Source organism: Poecilia reticulata, chromosome 13 (genome assembly GCF_904066995.2).
Source record: "Poecilia reticulata chromosome 13, P_reticulata-male-v2, whole genome shotgun sequence".
NCBI classification, from domain to species: domain Eukaryota; kingdom Metazoa; phylum Chordata; class Actinopteri; order Cyprinodontiformes; family Poeciliidae; genus Poecilia; species Poecilia reticulata.
The window spans coordinates 27,533,921-27,557,711 of NC_088842.1; the positions used below are offsets into that span (position 1 = coordinate 27,533,921).

A 23,791-nucleotide genomic window follows, 5' to 3' on the forward strand; every position below is an offset into this window, starting at 1 on the left:
GCACCACTCTTTCCTTTTTCCTCTTGTTTTGCCCGGTCAGACTGGAGTTTTGATTAGGAAGTTGTGGCTCATGAACCCACTGTTTTCTCCAGCTGGTCCCTTGGCTCTGCACCTAGCAGGGTCTCATTTTGTGGTTGTTTTGCAAGTAAACCAGAGTCATCGGCGGGATCAGTATCAGGACCGGCCAGCTCTTCCTGTGTGAACACAATGCAGCAGGAAGTTTGCTAATAGCCAATCTGCGCCTTATACGGGACGGCAGTGGTCACAGCGACGATAGATCCCCGAGTGCCAAAGGCCTTGTGGATCCTCATCATTTGCAAAATCTGCTTTCAAGCCTTCTGCAGAGACTGTGAGAATAATCACTTCTCATCCTTATCAGTCGGTGTCCTCTGCAGCTTCCAGACTTAGCTGACTGTGTGTAGGTTTGAGGAGAAAGAGAGCTTGGTTGCTCTGAGATTGCTTACTGAGGGTTGTGAGAAGGCGATCCTGCCAAGAGTGCAGTTGGTAAATACATTTGCAGACAGATTTGCTTCTGCATGACTTGTGTTTTCTGTCTTTCCATCTGCTCTTTACGATGGTCATATATCTCACCATCTGGTAATGGCTGTTGTAAAGAAGTACTTTCCTGGAAGTCATTGACTACTATTCAGGCTAATAGAATTGTAAAGTGAATTTGAGGGGCTGCACACTGGCAGTTCAATGCATAGCCTGCTCTCTTATCTTTGGAGATATACACCGCTGGTCAGAAAATTAAATTCATTTGTCACCGAGATGAGCGTCGTTTTGCATTTTGGGTTTTTAACAATACGGTTCTTTCTCCAGCATTTTGCTCTCTCCACTGGTAACACTGTTGCTTGCAGTACCAGTAACAAAAGTGAACAGTTTAATGATGAAGGAGGACTACCTCCAGATTAACTTCACGTCACCGAACAGCAGGATGAGTCGATCTTGAACACGGTTGCAGGTTCCATCATGAAAAGGACTCCGAATAAACATTAAAACTGGTTGGGTGGGATAAAACAGGGCGACCTTAAGCTTCTGGGATAACCCTAACCTCAATTCTACTGACAGTTTATGAACTTTGCTCAGACAGCAACCATTTCGAAGGAAGACCACTACTTCTAATAACCCAGGTATGCATTCTTTATTAAACTTGCTAACACATTGTTAATCTCATGTAAGCAGTGGTACATGTATATATTTGAGCCTGTTTGTATATTGTTTAAACCAATTTAGATTTGAGACAAAAATAGTGATCTCAAACTGTCAACCAGTTTGTTTTTATTCATCGCAGTTTTTCATTATTATCCATCTACATCCATAAAAAGAATGACCAAAAATAAAATAAAAAACCCAAAATAAATATGATATTAATGCCTATGAGACATAAACTGCTGATTGGAACTTTAAGTCAACAAAAGTGAGAAAGAGACCCTTTCGAAGCACGAGTGTGCAATCAGGTGCAGAAAGTAGTGATCTTTAACTAAGGAGCCTGAAGGAGCAACTGGAAATGATAACAGATGGAGGAGAAATCAGAAACAGCCTATTTTTGGTTACCCATGTCCTAGGGTCAGTTTCTATTTTTGTTCCAAAAGCTTTCTTTCTGAAAGAAATTGTGGCAAAACAGTTTCCTTTTTATAGCTTTGCTAACAGTGACACATTTATACTCTGCTCACCAGACAAACCTGATGTGCTCTGCTTTGCTGCTTGCTGCTATGCAACATTAATGACAACAATCATTTCCATTTTTCAGACTGGATTTTTTCTGTTTTTAATCTGAGGATGTAAATAATAGAAAAAAATAAGACCCGGGGATGTGCATTTCCTGTGTTTGGCCTTTCATTTCCACTGCCTTTTTATAATCATCGCCATATTGACTTTGGTAAACAGGTCAGTGATTTCAGTGATTACCACTGGACAGTTCAATATTGGTGCTGATGATAACCTATTAAACTGCAAACACATGAAGTCATTGCCATCTGTTCAGATTGCTTTGTAAGTGTGGTAATGTTATGGTGTTGCAGAAAGAAATAAATTGGATTTGCATTTAACATGTTTACTAGAATGTCTTTTGGTGACTTTTAGTTCAGTAAAAAAAAAGTGAACTGAACAAGTGCATGATTTCTTTGTATTTATGTATTATTCATGTGAATTACTTTAGATTTAATTAAGTTTTAGGTTAATGAAGACCTAATGTGACTCTGTTTATGTTTTTCTACTACATCCTTCATGTTCTAACATTCAGCCTCATCAAGGAAAACATCACTATTAAAGTAAAGATATTTCCTAATTTATTAAATATTAAACATTTTATACATTCTAAAGCTTCAAATACAATTTTCAAACTTTAAAACTTTTTAACATTTTTTTTTTTTTACTTAATTAAGGAAGAACTTAATAAAACACATGGTCACTTTACATACAGTATCTAATAGATAGCTTAAGACACCAAAGAACTGGACTCTTGGGTAGTACAATATAATACATATAGATAATTATCACAAGTGTTATACATTCGTCAGCCTGTTGTGAAGATGGTAGTACAAGATATGCAAAAGATTATACAAAGAGATGAATCATTGTGAAGACAATGAGTGAAGTGTAGAGGTATTGCAACTGATCCAGTCATTGCAATGTAAAAAATTATATCAGTCACTTGAAATTATAAATGCACCAATCAGAAATTGTTGCAAGGCATCTGCCCTTGTGTTTTTGTAAAGCTTTCTTCTGCCAGTCCAATTATTGTTCATTATCCTTCAGGTTGTAGCAAAATGCAGCATCAGCCAAAGTTTTTTGCTTTTTTAAAAAAAAAGCAAAAAAAGTTGCTTTCATTTGATATTTAAAGTAAAATTGTGAATATGTTCTTCAGTGCCTGTTATATAGCTTGTGGTGCTTTGATGGCCTAATGAAAATATAGAAGTATAGAAAATCTTACCTACTACTGGTAACCTGCTGGTTATCACTATGAATGATCTGAGAAGACCCACATCAACAGACTGAGAGCCCTTAGCAAATACAACATATTTTAGCTAATAAGTAGCATCCAAAACAAGACAAGTTCTACATGCTAAAAGTTATACGTTTCGTTCAAGTATGCTCTCTCTGTGTATATTCCTTTGAGAAAGTACACCCTTACCCTTACTCTTAAGTTTCCAAAATCGGAAATGCAGAGGTTAAAAACCTCAAAAGGGTATGACAGAAATATCTCCATATATTTTTTTCAGCCTTCCTCTTATTTCTTGAAAGTTTTGTTCTTTTACTGTGGCTGGCCAGCTGAAACAGACATGTCTCAACTCTGTAATTTTCCCAAATTTGTATTTGAATACCTTGCTGACACTGAAAATAACTACCTTTAAGTATTCTTTAGTCAGTAACGACATCAACACAAGAAGAGTGTGGACATGAGTGCAACCCTTAAGTACCGAGCAGGTTCAAACAAGGTGAAAGCACTTGAACTAGACAAAACATTTTAGACAGAATGGTATGAAAAGTACAGTAGCAAAGTCCAACTTGAAAAACTAAAATTGCAACGAACAACGACTTACAAAATCTGCTATTTGGGTGAAGCCCAGCACATAGAACGCGGTAGCGACGGCTACTACTTGAGTCATGTCACAACCCATCTATTTCAGCACCAATTTCATCAACATTTGTTTGATTAGTTCCAATATTACCAAACCAAATACAATTAGATTCTGAAATCAAATTATAAAGTTTAGTTGGATCCTGCTTAAATCATTATATTTAGGTTTGTACCAAGGAAGAAATTATCCCAAGAAAACCAACAGACTGCTTTGAATCTTTATTTTGTTGAACTGCCTTATCCTGGGCAAGCACAAGGTAGATATGAGTGACTCATTTTTAGCAGAAAGAAACTTTCTCCAGTGCAGCTCAAGATGAGCTGCACTGGAGCTCAAGATGAGCTGCACTGGGCCAGATGTAAACATTGACGCATGTGAGTTTCCAGAAAGGTGACTTTAGATTTGACCAGATGCTACCGTTTTGTGTATGGTAACATTTGCTCCTTTCCGCTCCATATTGTGGACTGTGTATATGATCAGAACGGGCAGAAAGCTACATACAGCTCGACTCATCTTTTGATGACGTTGTGATCTTTGTGGGACGTACTTTGCTGTCACTTGCTGTCTTAACCTCTCACCTGCAGCGACGTGAGCAACCACATGCTGTTGTTAGGAGGGCAGACATGCTGAGCCAGTGTTAAACTAATGACAAGTTTGCATGTCTTCTGTCTCAACCGCACAGCTCCAAATTAACCAGACTCAGCACCAACCTCTAGACATGACCAGGCTGAAGCTTTAGGGTTACTTACTGAGGTGGTTGGAAATGGCCTATATGTCAGCTTTCATAGTCTCAGACATTACAAAAAAATTATGTAGTTCCCATGCAAACGCGCACCTACTATTGAGGCTTAGACACTTGCAGCGAAAGAGGAAAAAAATTCTGCTCAGGACAGCACCGTTTCTCTAATGACTTCAGTGGAACTAGTGCAGGGAAACCACAGTTTTCACTTTCATCTCTTCCATATCTCTGGGTAAATGTGTGCAGAGCTGCATCTGCTGCTGTGTGACATTGTACCTGCTCGCACGCTTTCAGTCAGTGAGGAAGGGAGCACCGCTGCTCATACCCATAACTGTATGGGCTTTGCAGCTGAGGTTTCACATGTGGCTTCAACTGATTCAAAGCAGAGCTGCATGTAGGTGGTGTTGCGCTTTCCTCCGGGGATTTTTTTTTCATTAGACAAGTTGACATTTGAGCAGCCCCGAAAGTGTCAGCACCCAGGTCACTGTGCCAACAACTTTCTCTGGTGCATTGCAGTCGGTTTTCTTTAAGTACATGGCTTGAGTCTGTAAGAAAAGGTGAGAAGAAAGAGAGAAGAAAGGGACCAAGTGGAGTTTTATCATCTTCTTAGGTTACAGCCTCAACGTTAACATATTTTATTGGAATATTGCATGAAAGAGCAACAAAGTGCAACAGGTGATGTGGAAGGAAGACGAAGAACGGTTTTCAAAATAACTTGCAAAGAAAATGTTTGCACTTGTTGCAGTCCTCAGCAAGGACAGGAAAACTGGTCAGAGTTAATGGGAAGATAGATGTAGCTACAAACGGAACAATCCTGGAAGGAATACATCCAATGACAATCTGTTATATGAAAATGTATACAAACTGACTGAACTGGAACAGTTTCATGAAGAAAAATGTTCATAAGTGGAAGAACTATCTTGGTCAAATGTGTAAAATTAACAAACCTTCTTTCAGATGTTAAGAAAATGCAGTTAGAAATTCTAAATATAATGCTAAATAAATAAGAAATCACGATGCTTCTCAAAGCCAAACCATAGAATTATAGTGAATAGATATGGTTTCGGCATGTTATCAGCGATACCAAATCTAGAGTTGTTTGCTATATCAGCACCAATACAGATACTGATATTGGATTGGTGCATATTGGATTGGTGCATCTTTAGATAAAGTACAAAAACTTTTGAATACTTTTTCAATGTGCTTTATCAATTTAAGAAATAAAAATGGAGGAGGAGAACTTGAAGTGAAAATTCGGGACATTATGTAAAGGGAAAGAGACCCAAAAAGATCACGAGAACACGAGAAAATAGGCAATGGAAAGGTCAGAAAAATGGGAGATGGCAAGAAGAAAAAAGGAGAAATGCAAATCCAGAGCGATGTACCAAACAGAGAGTTCTTTCAGTAGCCCTGCCAGTTGGGCAGTTTAAAGTTCGCACAGTGTGTTCTTTAAGGATCCAGGCCTTGGACACACAGCTTACTCTGTCTCCATTTCTTCAGCAGCCTTCACCACCCAGACGACCCCTTACTACTTACTACATGTTGAGTCATGATGCATCCACTCGTGTAATTCACTTTCAGCCCCGCCTTGGCATAGTGAACATTACTTTCTTTTAATGCATGTGCTCTGACAACAGGCCTTAGTGCCTGTTGCTAAACATAAACTCCTCTGGCTGACAGAACGGGGATTGAATTGAACTTGCGGTGTCCACTTGGCTCGCGGCCTTTGCGGCTTCGCATTCCATGCCTTCTTCACTGCTTACCGACCGCCATGTTTCCTGAGGCAGGAAGTCAGCTCTGTTTCCTGTCACAGTCCTCTTTCATGTGGTCACTTCCTTCTGTTTTGCCAGTGCTGTTGTGTTGACTCGGAGAACAGGAGGTGGTGCTCCTCACGGTGGGCTCGAGAACAACAGCGAGAAGTTTTCTCTCTCCGTATCTGCGGCTGCATAAGTAAGCTCTCACGAAGACAGTAATGTCAGCTTACGGCCTGCTTATTATGGCTGCATATCTTAGTGCAAAATGACTTTTGGGTGTGTTGAGTGGAACTTTAGCCTTCTCCGTCTATTTTTTTCAGAAACTCTTCCTAATTCGTTTTATTTTTGTGCATCATTATGTATTTTTTCCAAGATGTCCCCCAGCTACAGTAATCAAAGTTCACCTCTGTGAAATTGTGGGTTTTGTAAACTTGCTCAGGAATGTTGATTGTGATGACTGCCTGGCTGGGAATCCTGCATTTACTGTTTCCTAAAAGATACTAGCACGTTGGCGGAGATTACAATTGAACTTTGCACACAGTGATTAGCTGGAATGCTTAGATTCCTGTGTACTGCAGCCAGAGATAAATCTTTGTCACAAAGCATCTCTGGTTCCAAAAGCAACACATTTTATTTCCTGTACCAGTGTTGAAACTGGCACGGTACCCCTTAAAATTAATACTTTGTGATGTTGCAAACATAAATTTATTGAATTTCATTGGGATTTCATGTAATAGGCTAACACATTTTCTTTTGAAGTAAAAATCTGAAAAGTGTTTCAGCGGTCAACGTCCTAGAATCCCTAAATTCAGTAAACATGTTGCTTTTGGACCACATTTGTTACAAATGGAAAATTTGTAATGTGGTACAAAGGCACAACTAGAGCCTCCCAATAAGCGATTGTCCACTTAAACTTGACAAATTGAGGAAGAAAATATTTAATAAGAGAAGCAGCCAAGAAGCCCTCTGGAGGAGCTACAGAGATTTGCAGCTCATGTTCCAAATGGCTAGTCTGCTACAAGTCACGTGGAAAGAAGAAAATATTTAACTTTTTGCCCTACTAAACATGCAAAGGGCTGTATGCTGTAGAAAACAAATGTTGGAAAGCACCCTGAAATCACCGTCCCCATGGTAAAAATATTGATGTAGCTGAAAAATGCTGTGGGAATGGTTTTGGCATGTTCGGCAGGGAACAGGGAAACTGGGCAGATTTGAAATACAAGGTAATCCTTAACTGAAACCTGTTAGAGGCAGAATCAGAATCAAACATGGAGAAGCAACATTCAGTTTTATGCACCATAAATCTGGAAGACGACACCAGAAACTGCAAAGCAACTGAAACACTGAGTTCTTTTAAATAAAGCTAAAAACTTGTTTAGAATTGTATTTGATTCATAACTGGAAGATCATCATATATGATGATGATTATTCTTGATGAATTTGACACGACAAAGCTTATTTACTTGTTTCATAATTATGTTTTCATCGTGTTGCGCACTTTGAACTTCCCCGTTGATGAAATGTGCTGCACAAATAAACGTGAAACTTGAACGGAACGGAATAATAAAAAGTTTGAGCGGCATGGATATTTTGGAAAACACTGTAGCCGGAGGGACTTTGATTTATATACGTGGGTAACTGTGTGTGTTCATGTTTATCCCCAGTTGCGTGTGTTTTTTAAACCACCATCACTGGCTGAGGCAGACTGTGCTGCAGAATCAAAGACTTAACAGAGCTGCTGTTTGTCGTAGTGCCATTCCACTAAAGCGCACACACACACACACACACACACACACACACACACACACACACACGCACACACACACACACACACACACGCAGTGGGGCAGACGACGAGCGTTTTCCACTGGCCACACCAGACACCCTGGGCCACACTCCCCACACAGCACACCAAGTTCTGTTAGAGTTTTGGTATTTCCCATCAGAGCACTTTTATGTCCCCTCGCATCTGCTCACTCTTTTGCTCCATTCCTTCTGGACTAAATGTTCTAGATCATCACACCCTGCCTTTTAACTTGTGTCACAAGCCATAATAGATTTCTTCAGTGCTGCGACTTTTTTTCTTCTCTCTCCATCCTGTCATCAGGATGATGGAAGGGCCGTAACAGGACATCCCGGCGTCTGCACACACATTGCAGGCATTCCTTATTCCAGCGCAGCTGAATAAAGCAGCACACTTAGCAGTCATGGGAGACGGAGACTCATGACTAGACTTTTCTCTCTTTGCCTTTTGTCATAACTACTGATGTGCAGCAGCAGGAAGAGGAGAAACGGGAGAGAAGCATTGGCGAAGCTAATCAGGGAAGGGCTGTCACTTAGCCCAGATCATGAAAACTAACCCAAGACAATTGGCTGAAGCAGTCAAGTCATTTAATTCAGGAATAATTACATTCAGTGTTCATGGCGGACCGAATGGGCCTTCGGAGGCTTTGAGAAGGGAAAGAAAGTGAGTAATATAAGTGCATAGAGTGACACAAGTTGATAATAATGTTGCAGTACCTCACTTAAAAAAATTGCCATGAATCTGCATCTTAAAATAGAAACATTTCTTCAGCTCCTGTAATTTGGGGTTCTTAAACAGTTTGAAAGAGGTGTTATTAGGATGCATTATGTAAAACTTATGACAAAAACAACTTTTTTTTCTTATATCTTGTAAGTTTCCCCATTTCCAAGGAGCTAAAGAGTCAAATTTCTTGACGACTATTTAACCCCTGAAGAACTGACAGAATCTTTCATTTTGCACATTTGTTTTTATGTTAAATTAACTTGGCGTTCTCTTGAGTTTTTTTTTTTTCAGTTATGATTTTCTGATGACTACATGATATATTACATTGGAAGAAAATAAAACATACAGAAATGTGGGGTTTATGAATTTTTGATACCTGCCTTTTTTTCAAACGGTACTTTTAATCTGACAAACAAGCCCCATTGGATTGCATATTATAATTTACTGAATATGACTTTACATCCAGGAATAGCCAAAGGAGATCAACTTTTTGGTGCAAGGTATTATAATCTGTTGACCAAAAGCCAAATCTTGTAAATATATGCCTGTAGTTTGTGCGATACTATCATTATTCTACTAAAAGCTTAAATTGAAGTGTATAGTCAAAACGGTCATGCTTAGATTTTGGGGGAAGCCTGAGAACATCCCAGCTGTGAAGTCCAGGTGTGTCATCGTCATGGTGTGTGAGTGTTGAGCTACAGCAGTGACTGGTGAACTTAACAAAATAGAAAGCATCATGATGAAAGAAACTACTGTGGAAATACTGAAACAACATCTCTGAAAGCACAAACGTGTCTTCCAAATAGGCATTGATTGTAATAAAACTGAATAATTTGTTACAAAGTGGCTTAAGGACACCAGAGTCAATGCTTTTGGAGGAGCCATCACAAAGCTCTGATTTCACTCCTATAGAAAGCAGAGCAGCCTACAAACCTGACTCTGCTCCACCAGTTCTGTCAGGATTAATGGAGCAATATTATTGTGTGATCAGAATATTCATCTATTAAGTGAACGCAGAGGCAGTGACACTAATTTGTGGCACGGGACTTATTTTGGAGTTCAGAAGAAGAAGTGATGGCTGAGATGAGTAGAAACAGAGGTGAAGGCAGCACAGAGGGTGCAGACAACAAACCAGATGTGAAGCGGTGACTCACAGCGGGCAAAAGGCTTGATGACGTTGGCTGCTATGCACGCTAAGCTCTGCGTGCGAGTGTGTGCGTGCATGCGTGTGTGTGTGTGTGTGTGTGCGTGTGCGTGCGTGCGTGTGTGTGTGTGTGTCAGTGTGCGTGCCGGGACTTCCAGCCTTTCCTCCAAAACAACAAGCTTTACGCAGGCACTGTAATGTCTGGGCAAGGCTCATTACTTCATGTTTAAATACGTACAGAAAATGATGCGAAGGCAGAGCTGAAACTATTTTCTGAGGTTAAACGGTCACTTTAGCAGCACTTTGAGTCAGTGTGGAGTTTAAAATCAAACAAACAGGTGAAGTCCTGAGTGTTTTGTGACTTGGTCGTCAGAGTGCAGTGGAAGAGAAAGAGTGTCTCGCTTTCTGCGGTTTGCTCAGCAGACATTTACCCAATATTCTCGCTCTTTTGTTTGCCCTGTTTTTATAACGCTTCACTAGCTTCCTGCTCAAAAATTAGTTTTTCCACTGGTGGTGTCACTAAGCAACGTCAGAGCTTAGCATTAATGTGTCTGTAAGGAGGAAAGATTAGTCGGTTTCCTCCCTTTGAATTCGTGCTGGTTTAGACAAGACACAGAGTCAGGTGGAATGTGACTGCTGGGTATTTGTTTTTTTTTGTTGTTTTTTTTGACAATAGCCTTCTCTGTTTTCCTATGAGCCCACATTAGTTCAGGATGTGTTGCTCGTGGAGTAAACCCACTGACATCTATTGAGTGTGTGCACGTGTGTTTTCTTTGGAAAGCAAACAGCATGGGATCGTTGAGTGACCTTAAAAACCTCTCTTCTCTCCTCATAAGTCAATTGTCAAGGCAAGCATGTTTTCAAGGGCCGCCACCTGTACGCATGGATTTACACTTCTGTGATAAAGCACATCTGAGGTGTTTTGGGAAAAGGGCAAATGTCCCTGTTTGTCTGCTCCTCATCCTTTCCTCTCTCTCTTCCTCCCTCTCCTGCAGAACTCCATTAGACACAACCTGTCCCTGCACAGCCGCTTCATCCGCGTCCAGAATGAGGGGACGGGAAAGAGCTCGTGGTGGATGTTGAACCCAGAAGGCGGGAAAAGTGGAAAATCCCCACGACGCAGGGCTGCCTCCATGGACAACAACAGCAAGTTCTCCAAGAGCAGGGGAAGAGCAGCAAAGAAAAAGGTACGTTAGTCGAGGACTTTTCCATGTATAAAACGATTGCTTACAGAAGTTCTGACAATGTTTCAATGAATTAAAGTGTGAAATCAAAATAAGTGTTAGAAAATGGATCTGGTGTAGCCAAAAGTAGCCAGTAAGAATATATTTGAAGCCACATGTAGCATTCTGGACAAGGCCTCGGCTCAATAAACCTGGTCCTACCTGTTACAAAAACAAAAAGTTGCTTTGTGTAACAAAAAAATCATAGGCCAAACTTGTTTTCTTTTTTAGATGCATCTAAAACTGAGTTACATCCAAAAATCTGTCAGTTTTCAATTTGTGAGATATGGTCACTGAGTGGTTCATCAAAATGATTATCGCTGATTCATTCAGTGAATCAGTGATAAGAATGTTGAGAGATCGAATTTGATGTTTAAACATTTTCTGCTGGTATTGAAAACTGTTTGCTATATCAAGAAACCTACAACATTTTTTTTAGTTTGCTACGATTTAGTCCTTGGAAAAGTCAGAATCAGCAGTTCTGACCACAAAGAAAACCAGAAATTGGGTCAGGCAAGAAAAGTCTTACTTGAACATCTTAAGACTTGAAAATAAATGGTCTAGTGAACCTCTGTTGAATTGATTTATAAACTACCTAACTGGCAGAACCCAAAGTGTGTCTAAGGATGTTTGCCAAAGATCAATTTTGGTACTAGTTCCTTTTTTTTTGTACTAATATAAATAATAATAGGTCTACATCCAGCTATGGTTCTCTTCTTTGCCGATGATAGAATTATTTATGCAAGTAGCGGTAGGTTTCCTTTAGTTGACGCTTCACTTATTTTAAAGGTGTCTACTCAGATTAAGAGAAGCTCTTAATCTCATAAAGATTACACATTTTTACGTGTTTCTACCTGTTCAAGATCTACTAGCCTCCCAGATACAACATTAGAAGACACTCATTTGGAGAGTGTTTTGATAATAATTCAACCATTGATGTCTATACTAAAAACTTTAGACCAAATATGGGTTCTGATTTTAATTCAAAAGTCTACTTTCCCTTCTTCCTCTGGAACGATTAGCCAGGAACATATTCTTATTATTTTTAGGTTATCCTTATATCAGTTACATGAAGCACAGACAGTTAAAGAAACTGTACATGGTCCACTGTGTTGCTCTGCACCTTGTTATGAGCATAAAAACTATTATTCACCCTTGCAAACTTTATGAGGGGCTCAAACATTTTTCCAGTGTAAATGACATCCAGTCTTTGGGAAAGGCTCCCAAGTAGGCTAAGGAATTAAACAAAACTGCTCTATAAACACATACATTCTCCTTTGAACTTAGACTTATTTACTTTACTTAGAATATAATTACTTTTTGTGTAAATTGAATGAAAGTTTAAATTAATTTCTCTATTTCATTGCTGGAACAGTGATAATCTTCCTTTGGTTTCTCCCTCATAGCTGTCCCTGCAGGGTGGCCCTGATGGCAGCGCAGACAGCCCAGGTTCCTATTCCAAGTGGCCCGGCAGCCCAAACTCCCACAGCAATGATGACTACGACGCCTGGAACGGTTTCAGGCCTCGGACCAGCTCCAATGCCAGCACCGTGAGTGGGCGCCTCTCACCGTTCGTGCCTGAGGATGACCTCGGGGAATCCGACGTGCACATGGGCTACCCTGGAGCTCCAGGATCAAAGATGACAGCCACGCTGCCCAGCCTCACTGAGATGACTGGATCTCTGGGACACAGTTCTGAGAATGTCATGGAGAACCTCCTGGACAACCTGAACTTGCTGTCGCCCAACAACTCACAGGTCGGAGGTGGGGCGACGACCCCCGGCTCCTCCCAGTCCTCCCCCTCACCGATGATGCAGCCGAGCCCCGGTTACCCGGCCTACAGCTCCCCGAGCATGGGCTCGCAGTCGCAGCAGGAGTTCCACAAGTGCGTCTACGGCCAAGCTGGGATGAACACCTTGCCATCCATGCCTCTGCAGACTCTGTCAGAAAACAAGCCCAGCTTCGTGCCCGGCATGGGGCAGTACAGCTGCCCCGCTGGGCTCCTGAAGGAACTGCTGACGTCAGACACCGACCAGCACAGCGAGATGATGCCGTCAGTGGACACAGTGGTGTCTCAGTCCAGCGGGAGCTGCATGCTGCCACCGTACAGCAGCAGCCAGCATGCAGCCAAACTCATGGCAGGAGGGAACGCTCACCCGCACGTTCTCTCTCACCCCCACAACGTGCACAGCCAAGGCCAGGCCGCGTCACCAGCTATGAATGGCCGCTTGCTCATGTCGCTGAGCTACAACGGGGGCGGCGCGCGTCTACCTGTCACCAAAAGCCCCATGCAGATGCCGTATGGCCTCCCTGGGCACCTCGGTGTGGGAGGCATGCCCGGCAGCTTCTGTCCTCTCAACACCAATGGATATGGCCGAGCGGGCATGTCCGTACCATCGCACATGGAGAAACTTCCAAGCGACCTGGACGACATGTCCATCGAGAAGTTTGAGATCGACGTGGAGAGGGTGCTCCATGAAACGCTCATGGACGGCGACTCACTGGACTTCAACTTTGAGCCAGTCGTGACCCAGCAAGGTTTCCCACATGGAGTGAAGACCACCACACACAGCTGGGTGTCCGGGTAAAAAGTGAAGGCAATCAGAGATTTACTCAACTGACACAATGCTGTTTAGGCAAAGAAAGAAAATTAAATATGAGATTAAAGTTTCGTATCCCAAAACAACAACAACAAAAAAACAAAAAAACATGCAGCAACATTTCTGCTCCAAAATTATACTTTCAGGCAACATTATTTCTGCAGACCCTTTATGGACATGTCAACTTCAGAGCCAATGAAGACAAGATCAGGATTTTCTCCAAGTGCCAAACATTTTTGCCTTAACAAGAGAGTCGAACTGAAACACAAACAGTGTCTTGAAAAGGGATAATACCTAAAATTTTTCATGTTTTATCATATTACAATCACATACTCAATTATATTTCATTGGAATTTCATGACAAAAAATCAACACAATTTAAGAGTGAATGTGACAACAAAATTATACTTGTTCAAGACGTTTCATTGCAATCACTTCTCCAGGTCCTTTATCAGTTTTTACACATTTGGAGATATGACATATTTAGAGACTGATATTTATTTGCTCATTTGTCTTTGTAAAATAGCTCAAGCCCAATAAGATTGGATGGAAATAGCAGTTTTCAGGTGCTGACACAGATTGTTAGATTTTATTGTTGAACTTTGACTGGTCCTTTCTAAAACATGAACATGCTCCATTCTGGCTTTGATAATCTGGCAGATTGAGGATTATTTTCGTGTTGCTAGGTCAACTTCTTCCCCAGACTCAAGTCTTCTGTAGACTCCAGCAGTATTGCTTCTAGTATTGCCCTCCATTTTTCAACATCCATCTCCCCAACATGGCTCAAAAAATGCATCCCAACAGCATGATGTTGACGGCATCATGGGTCAGTATGCATATATTTTCCAGAGGTGATTGGCAGTATTAGAATTCCTTCATAATTCCTGCTCTGTATGTATGTCAGAAAGTTTAAGTCTAGTTTCTGACCAGAGCGACTTCTTCGATATAATCTCTCCCTTTACTTGTGGCAAATTTTAAACATTGCATTGCTGTCTTTCAACAATGGCATTATAATTTCCATTTATCCATTAAGGCCAAATTTGATTCTCTCACCTGAACTGTGGTACCTGTAACTCTTACAGAGTTACCATGGGCTTCTTTGTATTTGCATATGATGCAAAAAATAAATATATAAATATTCCATAAGAGCTTTTGATGTTGCTTTATGGATTAATTCTGATTCCTGCTCACTGGCTTGTTGGTCATGTTGATTGTTGATTTTTATAATTCTGTAAATAAACACAGGTGGACTCTATTTAGTGATTAGGTGAAGGCATTCAATTGGACTGGATTTAATTTAGGAAGCTCAGACTAAAGGTGGTTGAATACAAAAGCACACCACACTTTTCAGCTTGTTTTGTCTAAAACAGTTTATAAACTTTGAGTTGTTTTCATTCCACTTAACATTTATGAACCTTTTGTGTTGGTCTATTGCATAGGATCCCAGTGAAAACACATTGAAGTTTGTTTTTGTAACCTGACAAAACATTTGGAAAAAAGTTATAGGGGTATGAATACCTTTGCAAGGCGCTGTATTTCCAGTTTACACGCAAAAGGTTACGGACACTGCCAAATACATCTCATCATCATCAGCACAACAATCAGAAGATGGGCACCTTCTCAAGCTGTTTGTAATGTTCCATCAGTCAAGCTTTTTGTACCAAAAAACTGATTTCAGCTTCTGACGAAGGATGAAGGTAACACGTCTTGTGTGTTTTGGGACTGAAGTTCTTAAAAATGAGAGATTTCTCAGTGGACTCAGAATGTTGTTACATAAGAACATCCTTGTTGCCTGAGTGTACATAATGTAATCGAACAGTTTGTAATATTTGTTCCTTGTTTCTTTTTTTGTCTTTTTTTTTTATTGAGTTTGTAAATACTGTTTACAGAAAGGAAATGAAAATCAAACCAGCAGAAGTGAGCTCAAAAATAAAAATGAAAACTGGATCTTTTAATTACACGTTGGGTGAACAGGTCAGTCAGGCTGATTTCTTGTACATACTTTGAAAATGTATATTAAAATGAAGCAGTACATGTTTACTAGATATAGTATATATTTGTGAGCTAAGTTATTTGAGGTTAATATAGATTTACGCTGGTGCACAAACTGCACTCGGACGTCGGAATCGTTCTGAGTTATTCGTCACTCTGAACCTTAATACCACAGGGGCCTATTTGTTGTGCCTGAAAATGTAGATTTTTGACTGCAGGCTCAGATAATATTGTAAATGTCTACGGCCCAGGAGATTCTCAAATACAGCAGTCTTGAAGAGAGAAAAAAAAATATTTCTAATCTCCGTTTGCTTTTCTGGAGCTCAAAAAAAAAAAAACTTTGTAAAATGATGTTGCTGAGGTTTACTGAACACACATTTAGTGCTGTGAATGTTACTAGTTCCAGACAGTTTGGATGAAAGAAATTTCCTAGCGCTGCTGCTGTCATTTTCACGCAAATAACCAGCCTGTGCCAGAGCTTTGTTGTGTTTTCTTTCTGGTGTCAAATGTTAGAGTTGATCCAAAGGAGCCCTCTGATGCTGTCTTTAAGAACAGCCTTACTTCTCTTAATCTGTCCTCTCCTACCTCTGCTTGTTGTTGTCTCTTTAAATATTTACATCTCTTGATGGCACCTAATTTTTGTTTATTAAAAGGTTTACTAAATTTATTGTCCCTAAAAAAATGCCACTGAGTGTTAGTCTGATCTTAAGCTTGTATATTTGCATTTTCTCGCTGATCGCTGGACTAACAGACATTTCATCTTATGTAGAGTCAAAAATGTGAATTTGTCTGAAAACTTGACTTCATCCGATGAAGCCGGCTCATTTCATGGCGAAAAGGCAAAGAGGATCGGGAATAAGAAGGAATTTAATAAACTAAGTTTGACAGTAACTTTAGTAGTGGGATTTACAGTGCAACACCTGGTAAAGCCTTGTGTAACAATTCCTTTTTGCAGACTATATTTTGTTTAAATCCAACCTTTAATTTAATTGCATTTATTTAGTAGAGCAAGCTTCCCATATTAAAAAAAAAATTTGTTTTACTGTTAAACTTAGAAACAGCCTTTACTTATTTAATTTAATTTAATTGTGAAGGCAAATGTATAGTGATCATCACACATCAGGACGTTACCACAGAAGAATGTTAAGAAATAAACTTTTTGTTAATCAACATAGTTTATTTTTACAGTTCCAACCTGTTTAACAGTTGCAACAGATTCACTTAAATCTAAATTTACTTTACTCGTCTTAAATGAAGTTTGTTATACATAGAAGGGTTAAAATGTATATTTAATGGTAATATAATGAAAAGTAGGTTTTACACTAAATCCACTTTCAGGTACTGCTTTAAATGGCACTCATATGAAGATGGTTATGTTTTTCAAATATCTTAGCAACGTAACCTTTGATCCCCATAAGTTCACATGACTTTCTTATCGTTTTTAGATTACTTTCATATCATTTTAAGGTGTTTTTTTTGTTGCACATGTTTACCAGGGTTGCAAAATTGTGGAGAGTGCTGTATCTGGAGCATGACAAGAGTTAATCTCGTTTTGTTGAGGACTCTGCGTTTGCTGGTTTTTATACAAGTTCTTTTGACATGACTTCAGCTTTAGAAACACAGATAAATGTTCTGTGAAAACTTCAGTTTGAGCATATAAACGTAGTAACATTTCAGTACAGCCAGAATAGTCAAATCTTAGAAGACTAAAGCTAAATTCTTAACCCTTTACAAAAAGCAGAGAAGCCCTCAAAGAAGCTGCTGCTTGGCCTGCATGCCAGGCATTGCCTTTGCTTAACCCCAAACATGCCATTATATGTACTATAGCCAAATTTGCCTTTGAAGTCAAAGCGATATATTCAACGTCTCCATCATGTGATGTGTTCAGAACCATATATATAATTTTTATGTGAAAATGTATAAATATATTTGTGCCGGTCACTCAAGTCAGGATTAATTGTATTAAATCTATGTAGATTTACTCTAAAAGCTAAAGAGCTGTACTAAGTAAATTATATCTCTACATTTTCAGATGATTGAATCTATGCATTGTATTCCTTAATTCTATGTTGCTGTTATATTTTCTTCTTTTTTTTTCCCCCCTTGAACTTTTAACAAAAAATATTTTATTGTAACATAACCCTGTGATGTTATGGTGTTGTTCTTGTCAAATCTTTATGTTCCTGATAGTTATATGGGGGCAGGGGGGGGGATGAAGTTTATTTAGAAAATAGATGATGCAGTGATCGATATGCTAAGCTTTTAACTATACTGTTTTTACTGAAATTATCAAAGGTTTTTAGAAAAATAGCAACAAAAAGCAAATTACTTTAAAAAAAATTGTGAAGTTATATTGCATTTTGAAAATACACAATATTTATTCATCAGAGAAGTCCTGCTCAAGAGGCATGTTTTGGACCAATTTAGATGATGCACTTTTACTTACATTTATTACAAAGGGCTCCTCGTAACAAGAGGAAGAGTTCCCACGTTATAGTTTAGAGTCAAAATCTGTTACATTTACTTAATTAAAAAAAAAACAACTGAAATTGTGAAGTCTGATTTGTAATGATAAGAAAATGTAATATTGTTTGATATCAATGTTTTCAGATCTAAATAAATGTACTTCTGTGTAAAAAAATGTGTTGGAATTGTCGTTCTGTGGGCACAAAAGTCATTTGAAATCTTGTTTTAGTTTGGCGCAGCCAGACTGTCGCTGTCCTTGAAGAAGAAAATGAGATGACCCGTAAAGCTCAACAAAAGTTCAATCCCTTGAACTTTTTCACATTTTGTCACATGATAACCAAACATTTCTCTCTTTTGGGGTTTTATCGGACAGAGCAACACACAGTGGTGGTGCACATAAACAACATCGTATGTACACCTCTATCACTGAATGAAAATTCCACAATTGTCACTGAAATAACGTGAAACTGACGAAAGAAATAATAAACTAAATACTAAAAAATAACTAATGAAAGTCAGACATTACTTTCGAAACGTGTTTGGACAAACGTTTTACAAACTACTGAAACAGACCTGGACAAAAATGATAGGATCTATGACTTCATATTTTGTTGCACAGGTTGTTGTTTTTTTTAAAGAAGTTGAGCAATTTATTTATCTGTCGAGTTCTGCACCTGTCCACAGGTGTTGTGGTCGACTCGTCATGGGCAAACTACTCCATTGTCTCAGATTTCAAGGGTACCTTCTCGTTTAGATCTGTTCAGTGTTTTGCTTTTAGCTATTCTTGGGAGTTTTTAGTTATGTTTTGGGTCATTATTCTGTGGGAACAGATGATCTGTGACTGAAACCAAACTTTCTGACACGAGGCAGACGCTCTGCCTTTATGTTCATAAGATTTCATCGTACCCTGCACAGATTCAAGACGCCCTATGCCAGATGTAGCAAAGCAGCCGCAGATCACAACCAAGCTTTCCGCCTTTATCAACTTCCAAGAAGTACACTTCAGCACAAACGGCGACAGATTGACACCATCTCTATGGAGGTGACAGCACCATGCTGAGGGGAAGCTTTTTTCAGGAGACAGGTAAGCAGGCTAGACTTAATGGAAAGAAGGCTGGAGTTAAATACAAAACAATCCTGGATGAAAACCTGTTATAGTCTGTAAATTGCTTGAGACTAAGGAGACAACATCATGCAGCTGCAGCAAACAATTTCACAGGTGTCACACTCTGGTCCTTTAGGGCCTTAATTCTGAAACTTCTTGATGTTTCCTTGTTTCAACACACCTGATCAAGCTAGTAAAGAACAATGAACAAATAATAAAAAAAATCAGTCTTCAGAAAAGCAAAAGTAGTTCTGCAAAGTATTGGCTTAATCAGCTCCATAGAGTATAGGAAACTAGAAAGAAGTTAATGTCACACAGGCATACAAGATCTCACCACAAAAATGGAAGATTTAAACCACATGCAGAGACTTCTTTTTTCCCCCAAAACAGAAAAATCAGTAATCATGCTTTGCTCCCATTTCTGGCGTCTCATTGCTTCCCTATAATGATTCCTCCTGGCTTTTTCTTACAGCCACATTCCTCACCATGCACCCCCTACCCATGAACTCATTCACCCCAGACAGCAAACTGCACAGCCTCTGTGGCCCCGTTGCCTTTGACTTGAGTAATAGATAACCCAAAACTATAAGTCACTGGGGACTAGACATCTGAAAATCCCTAGCTTATAAAAAGACTTAGTCCCATTCCTGCATTTTATGTTTAACAAAAACATTTAAATATGGGGCCCTGCTAAATCCCTGTGGCGTGATACAGAAGCTTGAAAAACCTTTGGAACCAACCTGTCTGAGTCAGCCTAGGTAGTGACTTTCAGAGAGGTGGCAAAATGCATACTTCACCCCCCATTTGTCCAGGAAATAACATAGTGTTTGTGTTTCTTTATAGTGCAAAGAAATGTGAGCCAAGTTTTGGTGTCAGAGCAAAGTGGGAGGGAAGGCTGAAGCAAAGAAAATGCGTGTGAGCACATAGCTGAGGAATGTAGGCGTGAACTCCTGCCAAAGGCATATGTGATCCCTATATACCCCTGGGTGCCAGGAGACAAAATGCGGTTAGATGACTGGGGCCATGTCAGGACACAGACGTAGTGTGAGGACGTATGATGACACAGACCTCAAACTCTCTCTGCTCCGGGTGGACTGGCCCATTTGGTTCCAACTAGTGTTTCCTTCAGCTCCTGCTTTGAATTGAAAGAAAATAAATAGAGTGTTGTCACTATTTTGTAACGCAGTAAATTATGGCCATTAGGAGATCCCCAGTAAATAAATCTTACATCTTCAAGTGCTGATGCCGTGACCATCTGTTCAATTTAGTTTCCACACTGTCGGTTGGGAATGTTGTAGGAACACATTTATGGCTGATTAAAATGCCAGCTTTTAACTGGACAGATATGAATTTGCTGTTAAATTTTTTCATTACACTGAGAACCAAATTGGAAAATCTGTCAAAATGTTTGAAGTTATTCAAAGTTAGTGGCGTTTTCTTTTGGAATCGTACCCCGGCATGATGGATGGATTTTATCCATTTGTTGACAATCTTCAATTGTCTTTTATTTGTATGAAGGCTGTTACAAGTATTTTTTATAGCCTTCTCCTGACTGATCCCTTTGTATATTGAGATCACTTTGATCCTTTGTGACATCTCTGCAAATTATGGGTGCAAATGTAAATGAGCATTAAAATGAGACAAATCTTAAAAAGTCAAAGGAAGTTTATATCAGCTTAACCAGATAAGAAAAACAATGTGTCTTATAAGCTTGAATGGGAGAACATGTTTTTGTTTTAGTTTTGAATACTAACGGATTTGCTTGTTATTTGCCTGATTTATTCACAATGTATCTTATTAAAGGTGAAAAACATTTTAAAAGGATTTGAAATGGACAAATACTTTTTGTCCATTTTTATGAGAAAAAAAACCCAAACCCTGCAGAAAAAGTTAAAATTCTGTATTATCCCACGTTATCTGTTTGCTGCATCCGGTCTTAACAGGTTAAAATATGAAAACACAAAGCATTCTTTCGCAACTTACTTCTTCTTTTTCTGTGCTATGTCAAACATATCTTTCCCGGGTCTCGTACAAGCCTGAACGTGCATAAGACAGTGTGTGCTCAGGGAGATCCGTTGGGAACGACACAAATAAGTCTCACAGAGACGTCAGGCCCAAAAGACATGGATCAAATGGGGACATGTTACCAGCGAAGTGCCAGTGTGGAACACAGAAATCACCACCTTTAAAAGACCCATGCTTCATTTATGAAAAAAATAACTGAGAAGAATTGGGTTTTTTTCCCCATTTATCTTAACAAAAATATTTGGATTTAAAAGTTTTTTTTTTGCAATTTCTCTATTTCCCCCCCCTGACACCATACTCTGTTTTGGAGCAGGCGACACAAAAAGGTGAAGCAATAGGACTGACATTCCTTTTTAAATCATGTGATATGTTGTAACGTCACATGAAGCAGAGAAGGCAAGTGAAAGATTTTTATTTTTAGGAAGAAAAATTCCAGTGGCTTATGTCTCAAAAACTCTCAGATCACTCTTTCTATAATATTCAGCAATCAATGGTAAAGTTTTCTGCTGGCTGCATTTTTAACAGACTGGACAGTCAAACTAGATCAAATTATGTAAAGATATTGAAGAGCTTTTCATTTCTTCAATACCTCGCTAAAGTATGAAGAGTAAAAAATACACATGCAGACTAATTTGACAGTTTTTTTTGGGGGGGGGGCACATGTGCATCTTTTGTTTGGCACATCTCTTTCTGCATAAATCTGCATAAAGTCTATCACTTCAGAGTATCTTATTGAGATCAGATTGGATGAAGAGCATCTGAGAGCAATTTACAAGTCTTTCCCTACATTCTCCATCAGATTTATGTCTTTATTTTGATTGTGCTATGCTAACACATGAGCACGCACTGATTAAAACCATTTCATTGTTCCTCTCGCTGTATGCTTAAAATTCCAGGATTACCCTACATTTTACTCTATCCATATTCCCTTCAACTTTAATCACGTCTCTGTCCCTTCTGCAGAAAATAACAGCATGATTTCTCCACCACTGGTCTGCATCAGGAAGCGACGTAGTGTTAGTTTTATGCCACACATAATCTTCTGTGTGATGGCTGAAGAGTTTCATTTTGCTTTCATAAATCCAGAGACCCTTTTACCAACAAAAGAAAATTTGTTATGCTTCCTACAGGGTATCCACTGGATTTTATCAGACTAAATGGGGGAACGAATGCAAAAGTACTTAACATTTTTTAGCTTTTTGTTTACAAGAACCATTTAAAACCATGTATCCTGTCCCTTTTAGTTTAAAATGATAGAGTAATTGAGGTTGCTCTGTCAAATAAAATCTGAGTAAAATATGTAGACGTTTGTGGTCATAGCGCGACAACGCCTGAAAATGATTAATGAGTAGGAATGCTTTTGTAAAGCACGGTTTTAAAGTTTTCACTGCCTAAATGTATGAAGCCCTGTAGAAGACTAATGCTGCATTACAAGACATCAGTCGGTCCAACAGCGACTGCACTGGAGCCAGCAAACGGTATAAAAAGACAGAAACACACAGAACTGGGAAAAGAAAAGGAGAAACAGATGTAGTTCCGCTGTTTAAAGTTAAAAGGAGACAGCCCAACATGGTGGTGTGATTTGTGTCCCAACTTGACCTTTCCTGCAGCACAGATAAGACGCCTAACAGGCATGACATACGCATACTGATCTGATTCTGTCTTCATCTCCCTCACTTTTTTTTTTTTTTTTATCTTTACAGTTTGTGACCGCGGTGCCCACCATTGCCGTTCTCCCCTTTGTAATTTATGCTTCGCTAGAACTGATTAGCCCCATATGAGTCAGGCTTCCAGGTTGGTTACATTCCACATCAGTCTTAGCTCCTTGCTGCCTTTGTACTGTGCCACACTCCTCCTCAAAGAGCCCCTGTTAAATACCTCCGGCATTATTTCAGTATCTATCATCAAGGCAGAAGATATACATCCCAGAGAGCTTTGTTTATGACGTGTGATGCACGCAGTGCCGGGTAGTGGTGCCAGACAGAGCAGAGTCTGTGCGTGTCTCACTGAGGACCAAAATATGTCAAAGCCAGCCCACACTGACATCTCAAGAGAGGGTTCATTAAGGGAGTTTCTGTCTTACTCGCAAACCCGGAGGTGCTGAGAAGAAAATGGACAGATGTGAATTTAAACTGTTCATATCTGATGGATTAAATTTGACCGTCTGAGAATATCTTATGACTAAGTCAGCATCGCACAGAGACAATGGGAGCCCTTTTTCTCCAGCTATACCACAGGCGATGGTTGCTAAAGTCAGTCTTTGTGTTGCTAAAAGCTGTTACTACATGTAATGGGTGTCTATTTGCGGCTGTTCGCTCTGCCTGCCAATGGATCGCCCACAGGCATATTCCATGATTTATAAGAAAAATGCCCCTCTCCACCCAAGCCTGGGTTTGAGGTTAGCTGTGACTGGCACGCGACTCATGGCATTTCCTCTAGAGTGATAGTAGGAAAGTCAAGAGAGTCACACACTGGCAGTGTCAAGAATAAACAAGATCTTGAAAAGAGAGCAGGATGTAAACAGTGAAAGCTGTGTGGCATAGCTGCAAAAAAACTACAAGGAGGGAAAGAAGGGGGGAAATCTGGTTTGTTGACAATACCTCGCTTAAGTATTCGTACTTTTTAAGCTTTCTGT

The 23,791-nt window shown here is 39.6% G+C and overlaps 1 protein-coding gene across 1 annotated transcript in view; it reads left to right on the plus strand.

Moving 5' to 3' along the window:
• The window catches only part of foxo1a (forkhead box O1 a), a 36,060-nt gene extending 17,859 nt beyond the window's left edge, over positions 1-18,201 (plus strand). Inside the window, exons 2-3 of the mRNA XM_008426362.3 lie at positions 10,741-10,932; positions 12,375-18,201. Of these exons, the coding sequence (XP_008424584.2) occupies positions 10,741-10,932; positions 12,375-13,556 (1,374 nt within the window). The 3' untranslated portion in view covers positions 13,557-18,201. The remainder of the gene's footprint in view (positions 1-10,740; positions 10,933-12,374) is intronic.
• Positions 18,202-23,791: the final 5,590 nt, after the last annotated feature.